Below are 19,118 nucleotides of genomic sequence, written 5' to 3'. Positions count from 1 at the left end.
GTTCTTTGATGGACTGGGTTATATGAACGAGTCCAGCCGAGGGATTTTAGAGCTGAACCCAGAGAGTTTGGACTGAGAGGGTTTGGACAGACGGAGGAGTAGAAAGATGTTGAGGCTATAGTGGGTGTTTATGAAGGTGGTGAATAGAAGAAGCTGACGGCAGATTATTTGCTGAGTTGACCCCTGAAGGAAAATTAAAATGAAACACTGTGACTAATTGGATTGAATACCTTTAATTATGCATCATCAAGGTCAATTATTCAAACACAAAAGACACCAATGAGAGCTGCTGCTTTGCCAAGTGTGTGAGGTCAATACAAACCCTATATTCTCTTAAAAATTAGATTTTCCCCCAGAGGGAAGTGTTCGATTGATGTTTGGCTCATTCTGTGAAGCTTGTTGTTTAGCCTGCAATTTTCAAGGGTGTGTGACTTTTTTGTTCATATACAGTAGTTGCTCTTACAGGTCACAGTATCAATATCCTCGAGTAAGAAACATTTGGCATGTTCGGGCTGCGTTATTACTTGCAATCAAAATGTTTAAAGTCGCATTAAGCAAATTGCAATGACTCTAAGTATTAGGCAAAATCTGTCTTCATTTGGATTTATAAAAGCTGTAGGTTAGATGTCAGCAATGTTCTGAGATCTGCGTATGTATTGGTCAGCAGTTTATATTTACATTTTCTCTCAGGTGTTAATATTTCTAAAGTCTTTTGTAATGCACACTCAGAACTGAAGCTTCGTTTTGAAATTGCAAACCTTAGCACATTTGTATTCAGGTTTTCTTTTTCCTTGAAAAATGAAGAAAAACTCTCATACACTTACTCTTTTTGGCTTTTATTGCAACATTTGGGTGACACTGACCTTCATCAGGCTTCAAGACACCCCCGTCCTCTTGGTCTTTTATAAGCTCACATCTGGAGATGTGTTGCATAATTATATGTGCTGTGAAGGTGGTATTGGGATTTTTTTTTGGGGGGGGGGACACTGATTAGGCATTTATGCCAATAGGAAGGGTCTGTCTTCAAGCCTGATGAAGGTTGCAATGAAAGCCAAAGAAAAGTGAGACAGCGTGCAGGGGGTTTTCTTTATTCTTCAAGTTAAAGGGACTAGACGAAGTTTAAAAATGTTAAAATTATGTATTTTATACCCCCTACTTGCTCCAACAATGTCCTAATGTGTAAAATGAGGCCAGACCTGTTTACCACAACTGCCTCTAAAATCCTGCTCTGTCGCTCAAAAAGTTGTTAATTCGGGTCTGAAGTGCCGTCATGCACGAGCTTAAAGGGATATTTCAGGATTTTTGACATAGGGCCTCATTTCCTAGTTATCCAGAGTGTTGCTGATTTCTGGAGATATTTTTTTGTAATCCATGCAGTTCTTATGTTTGAAGAGTTACGTGGCGCTAGGCTAGTGCTAGGCTAGCGCATTTCTATGGTATCAGCTAGCCTGCATTAAAAACAGTCTGACCCGCTCCACAGTGCACCTGAGGCAAATCACTTATAAAGCCAGACTAACCATATAAATGTCTGTCGATTAATTTTTAACTCTTTTGCATTTAAAATACCCTATATTTGAGCAGCATCAGCAAGGTCAGTTATATTCCAACACTGGTGATTGTACTTTTTAAAATAGGATACTTGCAACTTGTTGTGTTGGGTTCTTCATGAGTTTCATAACCCTCTCATTCTGAAACTGTCATTGGGGCTTTGTATGGAGCGTCTGAATTGTGGCGGAAGAGCGTTGTGTTTCCTCTTTGTGAATGAGACTCGGGAGCTGGAGGAAGCTGTGGGTGACGCAAACAGACAAGGGCGAGCTGGAAATTTCAGCGCAGACATCTGTTACATCTGCTTTTGTGTGGCGAACATCCGGCGGTGCGGCGTCTAAAGGGATGAGTGAGTCCATCTCCGGTGTGAGAAAGGGAGACCGGTGAAAAGTATTGCTAATGGCTCAAAAGAAAAGTATTAATAAACCTGCCATTGTCAACACTTTTATGAAAGGTGGCCTTATCCTGTGAGCGCGGGGAGCTTCACAAAATAAACAGGTAAAATTGGATGTAGTAGAAGCACCTGGACATGTGATATAAATCATGTTTTAAATCTTGAATGACCATAGGAGAGTATTCATGGGTAATTAGAGGGGCATAGAGACCAAGCTTTCACTATTTTTCTAAGGCTCTTACACACTGGCTCTGGTCGATCTGGACTTTTTAAACACTTTCGCTCTTGGGCAAATTATGCAATATTTTTGGTTTTGGTTGTAGGTGTAAAGTTATAAAAACATTACAAATTCAGTCCTTTGTCACTGAGACCATAAAACCTCTGGGGGTAAGAGCCATCTTATATAAACGGTCTGAAAAGTGTCTGACATTAGACATTATGCTGGTTTTAAGTATGTTTGGACGGTTAAGAGGCTTGGATTATGATTAGGGTTAGGAATGACAAATGTGATGTACGTTGTGTTTCACTCACACGGGTCTCACACATAGCTCCATCTTCCATTAGTGTAGCTGCTGCGCTAATGGAAGATGGAGCTATGTGCCTGCGCCACCGACGAGAGAGCATCACTTATAAAAAGAGAAGTGGTCGACTGAGGCGTGTTTATTACAAGCAGCACTGAGAGCGGTCTCTGATGGCAGCCTCTCATTGATTTCCTCGCTTACATCACGCTGCCTTGTGTTCTTTTTTAAGGCTCTCAACAAAAATGTTTATTTATCCCATTGGGAGATAAACAATGCTTTGAGAGAAAGAGATGTAGCCAACAGCTGGTCCCGCTGTGGTGCGGGACGGCACTCACTCGGCCGTAGTAACATGATCAAAACAAAAGAACACTTTCACCCCCCACACCCCTCTCCTTCCTGGCCGCGGAGTCTGGTTGGAGGAAAAAGGCTGTTGCTCAGAACATTGGCCATGAGTGTTTCTCCACCATCCACGTGCATGAAACGACTCTGTTGCAGTACTTTGTAAATTTGTAAATAGTTTGTTAGTATGTAGCTTTATCATAGTTGTTTTGTAATCAGTATTGCTCCCTTTAGGGGAATATATACAGTGCATTAGTTTCAGTCATGTAAAGCCATGATGTAAATACCATCTTGTAAATGGCTCGAGGAGACTGTGAGGTTCCATACAGGCAAACCTCCTTTGGACTGACTGTGCTCTCTATAAAAGGCACCAAGTACTGGAATAGTCTTCCTTTATCAGTAAGAGAGACTCCAACTATGGCCACTTTTAAAGCACGTTTTAAACAGTGGCTAAAGGAAAACCAGGCCTGTGAACACTTTTAGTTGTTACTGCATTTGTAGTGATTTGTCACATTTTGTAAATTGAAAATTGTGTATGTGTTGCCTGCCTAGGGACTACAGATGGAAACTAGCATCCCTGCTATAATCTGGCATATTTACAGTGCTCATGTGCAACTGTTCATTAATATGCTTTGTCCCTATCAAATAAATAAATAAATACACAATTTCTCCATGCTGCGGTTGTGTATGGTCTATTTGCTCTTGTTGTTTGTTCCTTTGTTGTTCCACTATGTTCTTGTGAAATTATAATTTTAATTGTATTGATTTTTGGGGGTGGGCGTTTAGAAGCTCTTGCTTCGGCCTTTTGAGCAGAGTCTTTGATGCCCAAATAAACAAAGAAACAAAGAAACACCCCAAGTACTTCCCACTTAAATAAAGTGTAGGACCTGTGAGATCTCAAAGTGCGCTCTTACTTAGTGCAAAATGTACAGGTACAGTCTGCGTTTATAAACACAAGGTCGGGCCCCAAATGTACTGAATATCAGCACAAATTCTGATAAATCAAGCACTTTTAAGTCAGTTTTGTTTAAGATAAGATGGCCTTTTCTCAGTGTACCATTTCTATATTTATTTTACACAACACTACAGTATATTTCATGCCTTTGTTTTATTATGTTTATTATGTTTAGTCTAACACTCTTGGCAACGGTATGTTTGTACTGAGACTTTGATGATCCAGGTGTCACTGTCAAAATAGTCGTGTTATTCCAGTGTTTGACAATAATGAGGAGAAAATACGACATGCACAGGACACGTATCACAGGATGTTGACATTTGGCTTGATCAGGAAATTAACAAGCTTTCAAACAGACTGAGATCAAGACCCTCCTCAGCCTGGAAAGAGTTTGTGTAGCTTCACACTTTTAGCTTTTAACCTGCGCTCTCTCCAGATTATAAATCCTAATTTGTTGTTTTTTGTTTTTAATCTTTTTTCATGTGTTTGTGCCCAGTGAGATTAGACAGTCTTTGTGTAAATAAGGAGCTTTTGTACAGATTACAAAAGCTTTGATCAGAACAGAAAAACCTTCCATTTTGTTCACTCTTATACGCAGGACTTTTCTTTTTAGGGCTATAAACATCACCTATCCAACAATTTGTTAAAGAAACTGGGCAAAATCACAGCCAGTAATCTCATTTGTCCATGGTATTAACCCTGGCATGAGAATTACAAATTCTCGTTTGTAACACCTTAAAGGGATATTTCAGGATTTTTGACATAGGGCCTCATTTCTAGTTATCCAGAGTGTTGCTGATTTCTGGAGATATTTTTTTTGTAATTCAAGCAGTTCTTATATTTGAAGAGTTACCTGGCGCTAGGCTAGTGCAAGGCTAGTGCATTTCTATGGTATCAGCTAGCCTGCGTTAACAACAGTCTGACCCGCTCCACAGAGCACCTGAGGCAAATCACTTACAACACCAGACTAACCATATAAATATAGATAGATAGAGTAATTTTAACCATTTTGCATTTAAAATAACTTATATTTGAGCAGCATCAGCTTCGTGGTTGCATAAGCTACGCAGCGGCGGAGTGATCTGCTAGAAAATAGTCCCTCAATATGCGATCATTCATGTGATGCAAGGTCAGTTATATTCCAAAAATGATTCTATCGACACAGACATTTATATTGTTAGTCTGGCGTTATAAGTGATTTGCCTCAGGTGCACTGTGGAGCGGGTCAGACTGTTTTAATGCAGGCTAGCTGATACCATAGAAATGCACTAGCCTTGCACTAGCTTAGCGCCACTAAGCTCTTCAAATATAAGAACTGCATGAATTACAAAAAAAGATATCTCCAGAAATCAGCAACACACTGGATAACTAGGAAATGACGCCCTATGTCAAAAATCACTTTAATTACTATATTTCCTTCTTTGCAGACTTCCAGAACATGTTGTGCTGTTGATCTGTTTTGTATATCGAAAGTACAGCCCAGTTTTAACAAACAGTTGAATTTTATTTGACAAAACAACTGTAAATCAGTGCCTCAGACTCCACTCTGGTGTTTCGTGTTTTTTTCTTATGATAAAAGCAGGTTTTTGAAGTTGTATTTTCAAAGCGCTTCTCGTTCTCAAGGACACCGGGGCTTTTATGGAAATTGCGTGACAAACAGTGAAAAGCTATTAAGCACAAAAAATCTCTTGAACGTTTTTTTTTTTTTTTTTTTTTTTTAAGATCTTGAATTAAAGGATTGTACCGCGTGGCATCAGTAAATCGTCAGAGCTTTGCCTCATATTTTGCGTCATAACTTTGATTCATTCTTGTTTCCTTGGTGCAGGGAAACTAATAAACTAGATCAATGGATGCTGGCTTTTAGCTGTAATGAAATACTTCCCGTGTCTCTCGAGACTCTGGAGTCATTTGCAAAGATTAGCCAAAACATTATGAACAGGATCAACACAGATCATGGAACATGTTTTGTTGGTTGGATATATATATTAATAAATGTATAAACCTGAATGATATAAGAAAAAAAATGGTGATATGGTTTAGGGCTGGACAATTTTGTAGAAAAATAATTGCAATCACTTTCTTCATATTGCCGAATCTGGATTTTTTGTTTTAAGTGACAAAAAATCAATAAATGTGCTTTTACCAGTAAGTAAAAAGATAGTGTGGCCAGACTACACAACTCCTGCAAGTCTCACAGTACAAAACATCCCCATCTCTCTCTCACCTGTCCCTGCACCACGTGAACATCTGCAAAGGTTGAAGAATGTCAGAAGCAGGCAGCGGAGTTAGTATGAGCCATAAAGCCATCGGTCCTTCCGGTTCAATTGGACTTGAATTCCTCTTCCCATACGGCATAATAGCAGCAAAAGACCAGGTCATGGTTTGATGTTTAACCTTTGCACTATAGTTCTAGCGCTGCTTCTCTATCCACAGATGGCTTTCTTTGTGTTCAGAGGAGTTATGGCTCTTGAGATGATAAATAAGTTTGTTGTCGGGCATTAACGACTTCAGATTTTTTCAGATCAGCGTATCTGTCAATAAAGACGGATAAGTTGTGGGTGCGGTTAGCGTTCGTGCTTCACAGCAAGAAGGTCCCAGGTTCGATTCCCACCCCTGGACAGAGCCTTTCTGTATAGAGTTTGTCCCCCGTGCAAAAGGTGAATCCTCCAACCAGGTGTTTCTGACCACTAGCCTGACTTCACATCTTTTTTTTTGTTTTTATTGCAATGAAAAGTATATGAATATACAAACATATACAGAGTACAAAGTATGCCAGGGGGTAACAGAATCGTACAATACAATTATTCAGTTACAAATATATTGTATTTTGAGCAAATACTGAGCCTTTTTGTTATCAGAACCTTCCAAAATCTTTACATATGAGAGAGTATCACTATGAAAATGTGTAAAGTTGGGTTTCTGCTTAGAATATTTACATTTATGAATATATCATTTGGACAAAAGGATGAGTAAATTAATAACAAAAAAGACGTCTTCATTCTTTTGCTTTCTGAAGAAACAAAAAATAACGTTTTCTCATTTCAATGTAAAGTCCTTGTGTAGAGCCTGACTCCACATCATGGAGGATGGGTCCCCGGTCCCTACGGGTCGTCCAGTGGCATCGAGGGATGGATTAAATGCAGAGGACAAATTTTGTTGTACAGTTCATGTACAATGACAAATAAAGCAACAAGCAAACAAACAAAGTTCAAGTAGAGTCGACTAGAGATAGAAATAACACAGATACATGGCCGTTTAACAATGTTCTGTAAGCTTGTTTTAAAGTTTGCTGTAACATGAACAATGTATAGTGAAGCGCAGAATAAAAAAATGGCAAGCTACAATTATCAGCACATCAGTATAGAGAGAGAGAGAGACTAGTCGATAATCCAATAATTAAGACTCATCTAAAGTGATGTCGACTAGTGCCAGAGACTTTTCTGTTAATGCCCTAGTGTCTTTTCTGTGACAGGATTGGCCAATAAACTTTGTCGATTAAAACACTCCACGCCATTATCGAGATCGACCTTTATTAAAATTGCTGTTAGATTAAAATTGTATTAACTGTCCAACACTTCGATACAGTGATTCCTTGCGATATTGCAATGACAATATGGCGTAATGTTTTACTAAACCTTTAGGAAATGTCTACTTTAATCTGATGTACAGGGTGTTACAATAGTCAGAATGTGATCTCATGATAGTGTGAAGAGTTTTATCACGGGTATTTCGGCTAAGGGTTTGACTTTGATTAACAGACAAAGCCGAAAGGATCAGCTGGGAAAGACTTTCTGCAGTTTTACTTACAATGACAACAAATTATTGACCATTTTTACGGAAAGATACTGGCATCGGATATCGGCCGACACTCGGAAGCTGTTCTACAAAGTTGTAACCTGAAAGCTAGTTATTTCTGATGCCACTCCGTAGGTTGTGCTTTGCCTCTTTTAAATCATGGACCCATTACCTGTTCGTCTCGCGCTCTGCCTTCTCGCGGCAGTTGTTTTCGAGGCGCGTCTGAATGAAGTCCCAGCTCGAGTGTTCAGTAAATGGGATTTGGAGTAGAGGGGGAGCGATGAGTTGCTAAAAGGCTGTCATCACGAAACCATCAGAAATCAAGGCGAGAGTTTTAAACGGCAGGTTTTCGACAGCACGAAGAGGCTGCTGAGGTTGGTGAGAAAATGGAGAAATGCTTGGCCGTATAATGGCGTCCAACCAGAACCGTACAGAGGAGTGGAGGGGAGGCAGAGGCCCGAGGATGTTGTCTGTCTTGAAGGTATAAGGCTTTCAAGGACAATATTTGAGGGTTTTTAACCTGAGGGTGCGTGTTGTATGTCCTTGAAGGGCAACCGTACGTGCTCTGAAGCTGTAAACGAAAATTGGGTGAAAATGGGATTTGGTTTATCAGTGTTTGATGCCTACTAGGAGAAGGTTAGTGGTACAGTCCCTATCCACACTGCTGTGGTGTCCTTGGCCAAGACTCTTCATTCGCTTTGCTTCCTGATGCTGTTTTTCTCCATATGAGTCCATTTTTACACTACCTTTCCAAAAAAATAAAAAAGGACACAATTGTTTCAAAAAGCGTCTGAAATTAAATTAAATTTTCACCACAATCTTGTATTGATCAAGGTTTATTAATGGGGTTGAGATCTGTTGCAGCCAATCCATCTGTGGTATAAATGTCTCATAAATGTCTCAGGCTGTACGTGTTGGTGGCAAGTCCTCCAGAACCATCACACTGAACACGGGAGCTCCCCAAGGCTGTGTGCTGAGCCCCCTCCTGTTCACTCTGCTGACCCATGACTGCGCTCGCAAAAGTACGACTCAAACCTTTTTCACTGGAGAAAAAGAAGAATCAACTGCCAAGATCTTGGGGAGAGTTGGGGAGAGGTTGGCCTAAAATCTCATAAAATCTCATTAAAACAGCTTCTCGCGCCCAAGTCGCCGCCGTGCAGCGCCCTTTGTCTATGACATATCATATCATGGCTCAGTCCCCGCGGCTCAGGACTAACACCTGAACACAATTTCATTGAACTGTTGTTCAATGACAAGTAAAGCACTTACTTCATCCTGTACGTCTAGCATTCAAACATTAATATTTGAATGTAAATGTTTTCACATAGTGCTGTCTCTCTAAATGGTTCTTTCTCCTGAGAAGCTAAACAACATAAGGATGTTAAGAACAACACAGCTGTGAAGGCGGGGCAGTGTTCACATTGCAATGAGATAATTATTGAGCTGCATCGACTGGATCTCGTCTGTATTTTCCCTCAAAAACAGTCTTGTTTTTTTGTTGCTGATTGGAGAAATATCCCTCCTGTCCACACTTCAAAGCTTTACCTGACTCAAACTTAAAAGAGGCCGTAATATTTTGCAGCAGAATAACAGAGGTGTTTTGTTTGAAGAGAAAATGGCTCGTCTAGAATTGGCTCAAACTGCAGAGTGTTTCGAGGTGTTGTTAGAACTGGAGGGTGATCGATGTGAAGAGGGCGAAATTTGCTAAAAATGTTTTCTTTTTGGTGTGCGGTAAGGTAGCTGCACAAAGAGTTACAATGCACAAAATCCCATTAATCACGTGCTATTGGGAGAGTTGTTTTCAAAGTAATATTTTCCTTCATCTTATGCTTCCCACCACTAAAATCTTCTCTCATTCTCCTTCATTATATGTAGGTCTAGTTTCAGCCCACTTTCCTCTCTGCCTTTAAGTTACCAACTTTAATTGTTTGTTGATCAATTAGCTAATTAAAACTAAACTAAAACACCATCTCATTATTGGGGCTGAAAAGGTGTATCTTTAAATGTCATTTGCTAAAGGGAGGGAAGAGAAGCTGTTCAGGTAAAGCTACAAACAGTTGCCCTCTTTTAGCATGAACTCATTTGTGCTAGAGAGGCCAGTTTTCGAATTGAAGTGATTAAAAAGAGAATTCCTGTCCTGTGTGTTTGATCCAGGTGAACTTGGGCGGTCATCAGTACCTGTTCACGGTGCAGTCCGACCCGGCCCTGATGCCCTGCCTCTGCCTCCGCCACGACGTGGACGCTCTGGTGTGGCAGCCTCGGCCCGAGCAGCCAGACCACATGTGGGAGCACGTGGCCACCTTCAACGCTCTCGGTAACACAACACTAACTCCTACACTCAAAGCTCAAATCAAAAAAGATACAAACATTTGCATTCTTCACAACACAATGAGGCTAGAGAGAAGCACATTTCATGAGATTGTGACTGTGCCTTTTTACCAGTGACATATTTGATAACATCATATAAAAAGAGAAGACCGAAAGTACCCATTCATACCCATTGAATTCTTCTTCTCTTTATTGTTATTCTTCTTATTCTTATTATAGTGAATAAAGCCCAAAGATAAAAGATGACACAGCCTTAATGTTCAATAAGATTTCAATTGAAACAACCCTTCGATAAATATAGAAAATGAACATGTATCCATCTTTTCTGTGAACACTTAGACCGTACTATAAAGGATTTGAGAAATTTCTGGCATTTTCAATTTCAGTAATCGCAAATAATCGTAAAATCACAAGCATCCCCAGCAGGAAGACTGACATAAGAAAAGTATTCTTCTTTCTGATATTTTATCTGCTGTCGTTGTTGATCAAAATTGTTTATTTATTTAGCCATACCACTAAAATCTGGATGGGCGACCGTGTGGGAATACGACCTGTGTGAGTTGGTGCTGGTCTGTTGATGCAGTTGTGTGCAGCCACACTTCTGTCGGTCTGTCCCAGAGCATTTGTGGCTACATACATTGTTCTGTCAGTTCTCAGAGCGGGGACTGAGAAGGGAAAAGGCCTTTCAGCTCCGGGTTTCCTTTGACTGGAATCATCTACAAAATGAGCTGAGTGTTCAGGAGCTGGCCTCTCCAGACTCATTTAAATCTACATTGATTGACTGTGGCGGCTTCATCTCAGATGTGTGCTGCTGTTATGTTATTGTGAATTGCTTATGTGCTGCTGCCTTTTGGCCGGGTCGCTCTTATAAATCTCAACAAGTTTTTAAACCTGGTTAGATAAATGTCAAATAGGAGAAATATGGAGTCAGTAAAAAGTGTCTCATGTGAAGTGCTTTGGGTGACTTGTGTCGTTTGTGAGAGCGGTGACTCTGGCCTCACATCAGCCGCGCTCCTTTCAGCTGAACTGAAATGAACTGAAATGAAGTGTGGCTCAGTGTGGCTCAGTGTGAAGTGGCTGTGTGGAAGAGGGCTGCTTTTTCTTTGGATAGGGAAGAAATAAGTGGCGAACGAACATGGAGTAAACTAGAACAAGAATGAACACTGTAGTGAAGGGTGATAGATGCAGAGACCAGGCTACTGTCAGACAGGCCTTACTAACGTATCGATACTGTGGAAAACCTTGAAACTCTATCATCCCGTGACCTGTGGTACAGTTTTGTATGTTTATAAAGAGCTGCTTGTGTTCAGGATGCTCACACTTTGTTTTGTTTTTTACCAGATGTTCCTCCTGCCATTCCAGTTCTTTTGTTTCTACAGGGTATTTTTACATTACGAAGGCTAACGTATCTCCTGACAGACACTAATCTGCCCAGGCATTAGTGCTGAGCAGATGAGTGTTCATTATAAATGGCTCTGATACAGCTGTACCTCACACAATGTGGATTTCAGTGACACCTTAATGTGATTGAATATCTCAGCTCTAATAGGCTACAGAGTGCAGCGTCAGTTCTATTAAAAGTAACTAGGTTCCAGTCTCCTGTTTGTGACAGCTCTGACGTCTTCATTTATCTGTTTTAACACAATGCTTTCGGCCAATCTGCTCCGGCTCCTCAGACAGTCATCCAATTTGGAGAGCGGCGAATTACCTCAGCTCTGGCTCCGGCTCAACAAAGACATTTATTCAAGCTCTTTTTAGCACTCATTTTCTTCGACCTGTGAATCTGTATTTGGCATTGGCCTGACAAGGTTAAATTATTTCACTTGTTCTGAGATGTTATCGTTTCAATACATCTTGTCTTTGTTTCAGGCTATTTGCTAATGGGCTGCGAAAATTGCACTTGGCCCATTGGCAGTTTTACTTTATTATTTCAAGCGAGATTACCTTAGAACCAGTGAACTGAGCAAAGTGAATGATCTGATCAGTAAAAAAGTGTAAATGAGTGAAAACCGCTCAAAACAAGATTAATATTCTCAATTTAGACTAGGGATGCACCGATCCGATATTGGTATCCGATATCGGAGCCAATACTGTAGAAAACTGAACTGATACCTGTTTTGGCTCTCACCACTTTGAAAACAAAACTTTCACCAACTAAATGAGTTGGTTTTAACCTCCACAAACGTATTTTGATCACAGCCCAAAATGCTGCGGTTAGCAACATGCTAATGCTTGCGGCAACGAATCAAGGCTGGGTCAAAAACGATGATCTAAATACCTAAAGTAGCCTAATAACATAAAATCGGCCACTGCTGGAGCCGCAAGAAGCTTTCTACAAATCAGATATGGCTACGTTTGGAGGGCTACCTGATGATTTTGAAGTGTTTTTTTATGCAGGCTACTAGTTGCCATAGACATGCACTAGCCTAGCACTAGCCTAGCACTAGCCTAGCACCACTAAACTCTTCAAGTAGTACTTTATTGATCTCACAAGGGAGAAAAGAGGACCATTCTTGTTTTACGATACCAAGAAAGACGTATGGTATCGATTCATATCGGATATTGGCAGATACTCAAACCCTCAGTATCAGTATCACTAGCAAAAAAGCTGGATTGGTGCATCTCTAATTTAAATCCATGCTTATTTTTATAGTGTAATCCTAAATGAGGATTTTTGCATGGATATTGCTCAGACATTAGAGATAGTTTTTGAATGTGATCCCTGCGTATTTTTATCACTGAAATACTTTCATTAAAAACGTCTCAAATGCGCCTCGTCTGTACAGCGTGTTCTTTTGGCAAAGTTTACTTCATCAAAACATTAGTTCCCAGTCAAATCTGAAATCCCCGCCTTCATGTCTCTCCTCCAGGCTACGTCCAAGCGTCCAAAAGGGATAAGAAGTTCGCCACGTGTCCTCCCAACTTCTCCTACGCCTCTCTGTGCGAGTGCCTCCGCCGGGCGTTCATCTACAGACAGCCCGCCCCCGTGGAGACCGTGCTCTTCAACAGGCGGCAGGGGCGGCAGGTGGGGCAGGTGGCCAAACAGCAGGTCTCCAGTCTGGACTCGGACCGGCCCATCCTGGGATTCAGAGCCACCAACGAGAGGCTCTACATCCTCACCTCCAGCCACCTGCACATGCTGAAGGTCAACAACTAGTGGTGAAAGCTGATGTTTGAATGATCACTTACAGATGGGAGCAGTATCTTTTTGAGTCCAAGCCCCATCCGGGTGAAAACAGAGGGAGATTTTGTATGACAGCCGGTACAAAATATTGGATCTCATCAGTTCACTGTCAGAAGACGATTGGGAGCCATTTTGTTTTGAATGGAAAATATATGATTGTATTAATTTTTGTACAAACAGCTCTGTGAGTCATAGCCTTTGTGACTTCTTTAATCAGCAAATTTTCAGGCCTATTAAAGGTGCTCAGAATTAGGCCTAATTAATGATACTCTGGGTCTTAAAACAGACATTAACGTTGGCAATAGCAGCAGTAGATTAGCCGCCGAATGAACCATTTATATTTTGCTCTCACAGTCTGGAAAACTACATTGTTGGCTGCAGAAATGTGATTTTTCTGGCGTGTAATGATCACAGTGGGGTTCAGCTGCTCAGTTTAAAAGCACTAACAGTAGTCTTTATGAATTGTTTGACCAATAAATAAAACAAATGAGAAGTTCTGAACTTCTTAACCCCCACCTGAACCAAGCTGGGGGGAAAAAAGCACCAAAATAGCCACGAAAACGACGATGAAAACGAAAACACGACAAAAACACTTCAAGATCGCCGTGACAATGTGATGAAAAAGTTCGGATCACTTTTGTAGGTCTAAGCTTGCAGGAATTACACTGTTACTCTCCAGTTGAGAAGCTTTTAGATTTGGGTAAAGCTGAACAGAAGATAATGAGCTTGGGGGACTAAGAGGTTAACCAATCTCTGCCCATTCATTTCACTGGATGAGAGCTTCTTTTTCACCTGAAGGGGGCGGTAACCTCAGTGTTGCTCCCATTCATCAATGAACGGACCAATGGACAATGAATTTCTTTCTTCTTTCCCAATCCGACCGTGAGCTGTGGCTTTAGTTGCTGTGTTTAAAAATGTCAACATGTTGTGTCTTATTGCGACTGTATGAATATTTTATTAACCTAAAAAACTGTCATGCTGATCATTAAAAGGACCTGAAATGAGCTTTTGTCGGCCTGGGATGCAAAAATACTGGAAAGAAACTTAAGCCATAAGAAAATGTCACCAGTCAAAATCTTGATTGTAAGATGGATGCCCTTCCTAACAGGTTGGAGACTCTAAATTCTGTGATATCTTGTTAATTGTACAGAGAATAATCTGGAAACCTAGTAAATCATATTCAAAACGACTTAAATGTAAGAAGCACACACATGCTCACACGTTTTATGGTCCAGGGTTGCAGGGATGGAGCTTTGAACTTCTAGTTTTGTTTCCTATCGTCACCATTGTGGGACAGCACCAGTATTTGTTATACTATATTGCTTTGGTCTCCGCTTGTAGCAGTGGTTTTCACAATGAGCCATCGAGAATTTCCACAGCTTAATTCTCCTGGAGTCTTGAGCCTCAGAGGTGTCAGGAGGAGGGTAACACTTTAATAAAGAACGTATTGTTTTCCATAAATCTCCATGAAACGTGTTTGGCGCTTCACACCGCGTTCTGTCATTTCCGCTCCTCTGCTGCAGGAGAGAAATAAACAAAAATGGAAAAAATCTGAGCTGAATTGGTAATTTTCGGGCTTTGACTGAAAAAGAAACCTCACAAACTGACCATCTTTAGAGTTTGAGCCAGAGTGTGTCGGGACATTGGACGCTCTTGAGCATGTTTTAGATTGAACCCAGAGGAAAACCCTCCCAGGCCTCCTCACAGAATGACCAGACACTCTGGGAATTGAACTCAGGACCTTTCAGCTAAGAGGCGAAAGTACCAGCCGCTCAGTTACACATGATGAATGAATGCTCAAGTGTATGTAAGGCTGTTTATTATCTATGAATAAATTTAAGAAAAATTGTCCTACAAGTCTTTTATTGTTTTCATATGAAAAATAGGTGCTTCATGAATAAAAAGGCTAAAATTACCAATATTTGTGGCGTCAACATTTGTATATTGGATAAAAGGAGGTTTAAAGCTTATTTTTGTTGACGTTATTAAAATTGGAGAGGATTTTGGACATCTTGTTTAGTCTTTTAATAAAATACAATAAATTGAACTGATACAAATCTACTAATTTCTACTATTTCCACATTTTGGCTTATTTGGAGGGTTTAAAGTGATAGTCTGTAAGTTTAAATGTTTGACAAATTTAACGGATTGCATATGATTGACCGACTGGGTCTGCAAGTCGATGCAGACTCTCAGACTCCTCTCCTGTGAGCCAGGAGAGAAGGGGAGGAGCTTGATCGTGTGCGTTTCCAAGTGTGGGTTTCACTTTAGATTAAGGAGGACGGGGACGGCTGGGTCTCGGTAGGTTTGCCGTGATGTCATGCTCTTCCCATTCCTGGATGGTGTATTTAACTGGACTTGGAGATGTTCAAAGCTTTGGAAATCTTTTTATAACCGAACCCAGCTTTATACTTCATGATGCTTCTGCTCCCCAATAGTCTCTGAACAGACCTCTGAGAGTCCGACTGAGCCCGTTGGACGTCGGACGGGTTGCAGCACTCTAATGCATATCACTGCAATTAATGGCCTACCTGTATGTTGTAGGGACTATACGGAGTTTAAAAATGTTACAATTCAGTATTTTCCTCCCCCTATATGTTCCAGCCATGTCCTTATGTGTAGAATGAGCCCAGACCTGTTCACCACAACTGCCTCAAAAGCCTGCACTTTCACTGAAAAAGTTTTACTTCAGGTCCGAAGTGCTGTCATGCACGAGCTTAATATAGAAGGTGCAGTTACACATATGACCTGAGATGGCAGTAGTGAGCATAAAATGGCCAACTTGCATCTAGCCCCTTTAACAGATGGAAGAAATAAAAAGCAGCTTATTACTATTTTACAAGCATGTTGTTAATGCTCATTAATACCATATTAACACTTAACAAACCCACCTTAATATGAAGCGTTACCAAAGTTTGTTCTCTCTCTCTCCTCACTTTGCAAGCTTCCAGACTTCAGGAAAAAGTTGGTATGTGGGAAAATTACCCTTGAAGTTACAATTTCATATATAAATCTGTGGGGAAACATGGAATTATTGCACTAATTAAACACCTCATTATGAAGCAATGCATTTGCTGGAGAATATAAACACTAAGTTCAGTCTTGCGATGGATCAACTTTTTTCTCACACATTTCCTTTTAAAGCCGTATTCTATTCTTTCACCTGTGACTGCGTTTAATATAAATTCCTATCCAACAATAATATACAGATAAAGGAAATCTCTGCCTGAAACCCACAGGACGCAGCTTCATAAAAAGACTTTTATTCCAATAACTCTGCAGTGAATATTTCTTTGGCATATTGACTTTACTGCTGTTGAATGTATAATGAAATCTGTATCGTTACCCATCTGTTTTATAACACTAGTGTCTATGTCTCCACTGCTGAGACGCCCCTAGTGCTCGTGGGTAATGGTCCGTCTGGCTCGGGACAATCGTTTCTCTGTGATTGGATTTTGGGGTGTGTTAAATTGAATGGGAGCGCGGTGTTTGTTGTTAAACGCAGCAGAGGTTCGGGTTAAATGAGAGAGAGAGGAGGTAATGTCTCCCAGGACCCGATCTGTTCACTGTGACAAACACTGAGAAACGTGGGCACAATCTGCCGCACCAGAGGAGCAGACATGATTAAAGATGGCTTTGTGTTGAAATGCACTCGCTTTGACAGGCAGCACGGCGGCAAAGTGGTTAAGACTTGCACCTTACACCTACACAGGGAAAGTTCAGGCGCCCCGGATTAAATGCTCTATTAATGTGAACAATGAAGCAAGAGGAAGGTGAAATTCTCTCCATACAGTTACTGAGGACACACAAAAACACATACAGCACCGGTCAAACGTTTGGAAACGCTTTTTAGTTTGTTCACTGTTTACATTGTGTAATTTATGTAGGAAACTCAAATCACTCAAAGCATGTTTTATATTTAAAATTCTTCAAAATTGTCACCCATTTAATGAGCTTCATAAGGAAAGTCACCTTAAATGGCTTTCAACTGTCCGTGAAGTCGAAACCTGGTGACGACATTGTGAAGCTCATTGAGAAAATGTCAAAAGTGCAAAGCTGTAATCAAAGCAAAAGGCGGCTTTTTTGAAGAATTCCATATGTGCTCATTCATAAATGGTAAATGGACTCAACTTATACAGCGCTTTTCTACCTTTATCAGGCCCAACGCACTTTACAGAAAGGAACCAGTCACCCATTCCCTCTCTCATTCATACTCCAATGTACGCAGACACTCTTGCCCAAGGACAGTGTGCATTTGCGGGAGCTGGGATTCAAACCCACGACCTTCCGATCACAAGACGACCCGCTCTACCAACTGCACCACCGTCGCCCCGATTCATCAGAAATGAATGCCTTAAGTGAGAATTTACAATATAAATTGTCTTTAGTTAGTTAGTTCGGAACAAAGGAACGAATGCGCAACGAACCTGCCAAATTTCTCCATAAGTAAAACAAAAACCCTGAAACAATGAAACATCTGCATCAAAAAGCACAATCCTCACATCCCTGTGGCAGAGTTCATGTAAAACTATTTTTACCAGATTACGTTCATAATGGTTCGTCTAAGGCACCATAGTTACCAGGGCTGGGACAAAATATCGGATCTGACTTTTTTATCATGCACTCTTTCTTTTTCCAGCAACAGTTACAGCACTTTGCTGCATTTTGTGTTAATGCACTTTTCAATCTAAACACTTCAGTAAAAGTCAGCCGGCATTTGGTTTAAAGACTTTGGACAAATGACTTTTTACACATTTAAAGGTAAACATATCACTTCTTATAATTACGTACTGTATTGCAATACGTATCAGCCCCTGGGTATCGTGATATGTATCGGATCATGACAAAAGTGGATCGTCCAAGCCCTAATAGTTACCCCCAGACTCAAAAGTAAAAAGAATAGTGTACAACACAGAACATGTTTGAACCAGTTTACATCTGAAGGCCTATATTACACAAAATACTACACAAAATAATTACCTCAGAAGTCAAGTTTGTTTCATAGAGTAATGAGACGAGTGTTTATGTGTAAAAGATAAAGCAATGCATAAAAAAGCGTTTCCAATCTTTTGACTATAGTGTATGTAAAGATCAGGTTTTTCATCTTTCTGTTTTCTCTGTTTTGAGAATGATTAATGCAAGACAAAAGTTCAGTTCTGGTATGATAAACAACATGGAGGTGCAGTGCAGCTGTCCTACTCTCTGATGGTGCTCAGCCTTTCCTTCTGGTGATTCCACTAACCTGAAGGTTACGGTTCAATTTCAGCCCATACTGCATACGTGTCCTTGGACAAGACACTTCAAATACAATTCACGTTGAGCGTGTCGGCGTGTGAAAACCACTGACTGACAAAGTAGTTAACATTTATATCCAAATGTAGCCTCAGGTCTGTCGTTAAAATGCTTATTACGTCATTTAAATTCCATCTTCCGCACAAAGGGTAACATTATCTCAGTTTATCATTCCTGAAGCCGCGATAATTCCTCATGTTGCACAGTCCTCTCATATTCAGAGTCATGCAGCTATAATTCTAATTACCGTGATTAAATTAGGTTAGATTAATGATATTTTTTCTGCTCAAGGCGGATTTATTTGTGCACGGCTCTGTGATATAAATGGGCTCTGATGCCGGTGAGGGGGAACGAACAAAAGTCAGACTGAAATGGAAAACTTCAGCACAGGCTTGAAAAATGAATAGAAATAATAAAAATAGTGACACGTTTGAGTTGACCTTTTGTGCCAACGTCTTATACCTTCATGGATTTCTAGATTGAATGAGCTAAAATGTTTATTTCTGCACTAAAAATGGTGGCTGTGACATAAATGGTTTACTTTAAAGTGGGTTAAGGCCGTATGAGCTCCATGTGCTTTCCATCTTTCTTTTGTCTCTAAGAATAAAAACAAATCTATAAATAAATTGTTGCGAACATTATAAGGCCTTTCGTATCGAGCTCTGCAAAAATCCAGTTTAAAAGTGTCGGTCCATTTGGAGAGTGACTCATGTCTGTGAGACTGAAGGTCTTCGTGATGCAGAGCTGCAGCCGCAACTATGGCAT

At 40.5% G+C, this 19,118-nt stretch overlaps 1 protein-coding gene across 1 annotated transcript in view; it reads left to right on the top strand.

The window, feature by feature from the left end:
* Positions 1 to 13,149, top strand: part of nudcd1 (NudC domain containing 1) — a 53,956-nt gene extending 40,807 nt beyond the window's left edge. Inside the window, exons 9-10 of the mRNA XM_079570950.1 lie at positions 9,704 to 9,863; positions 12,748 to 13,149. Coding sequence (XP_079427076.1) covers positions 9,704 to 9,863; positions 12,748 to 13,034 — 447 coding nt within the window. The 3' untranslated portion in view covers positions 13,035 to 13,149. The remainder of the gene's footprint in view (positions 1 to 9,703; positions 9,864 to 12,747) is intronic.
* Positions 13,150 to 19,118: the final 5,969 nt, after the last annotated feature.

The sequence above is a fragment of the Gobius niger genome (genome assembly GCF_951799975.1).
Source record: "Gobius niger genome assembly, chromosome: 14".
Classification (NCBI taxonomy): domain Eukaryota; kingdom Metazoa; phylum Chordata; class Actinopteri; order Gobiiformes; family Gobiidae; genus Gobius; species Gobius niger.
This window is presented reverse-complemented; position numbering and strand designations above follow the sequence as displayed.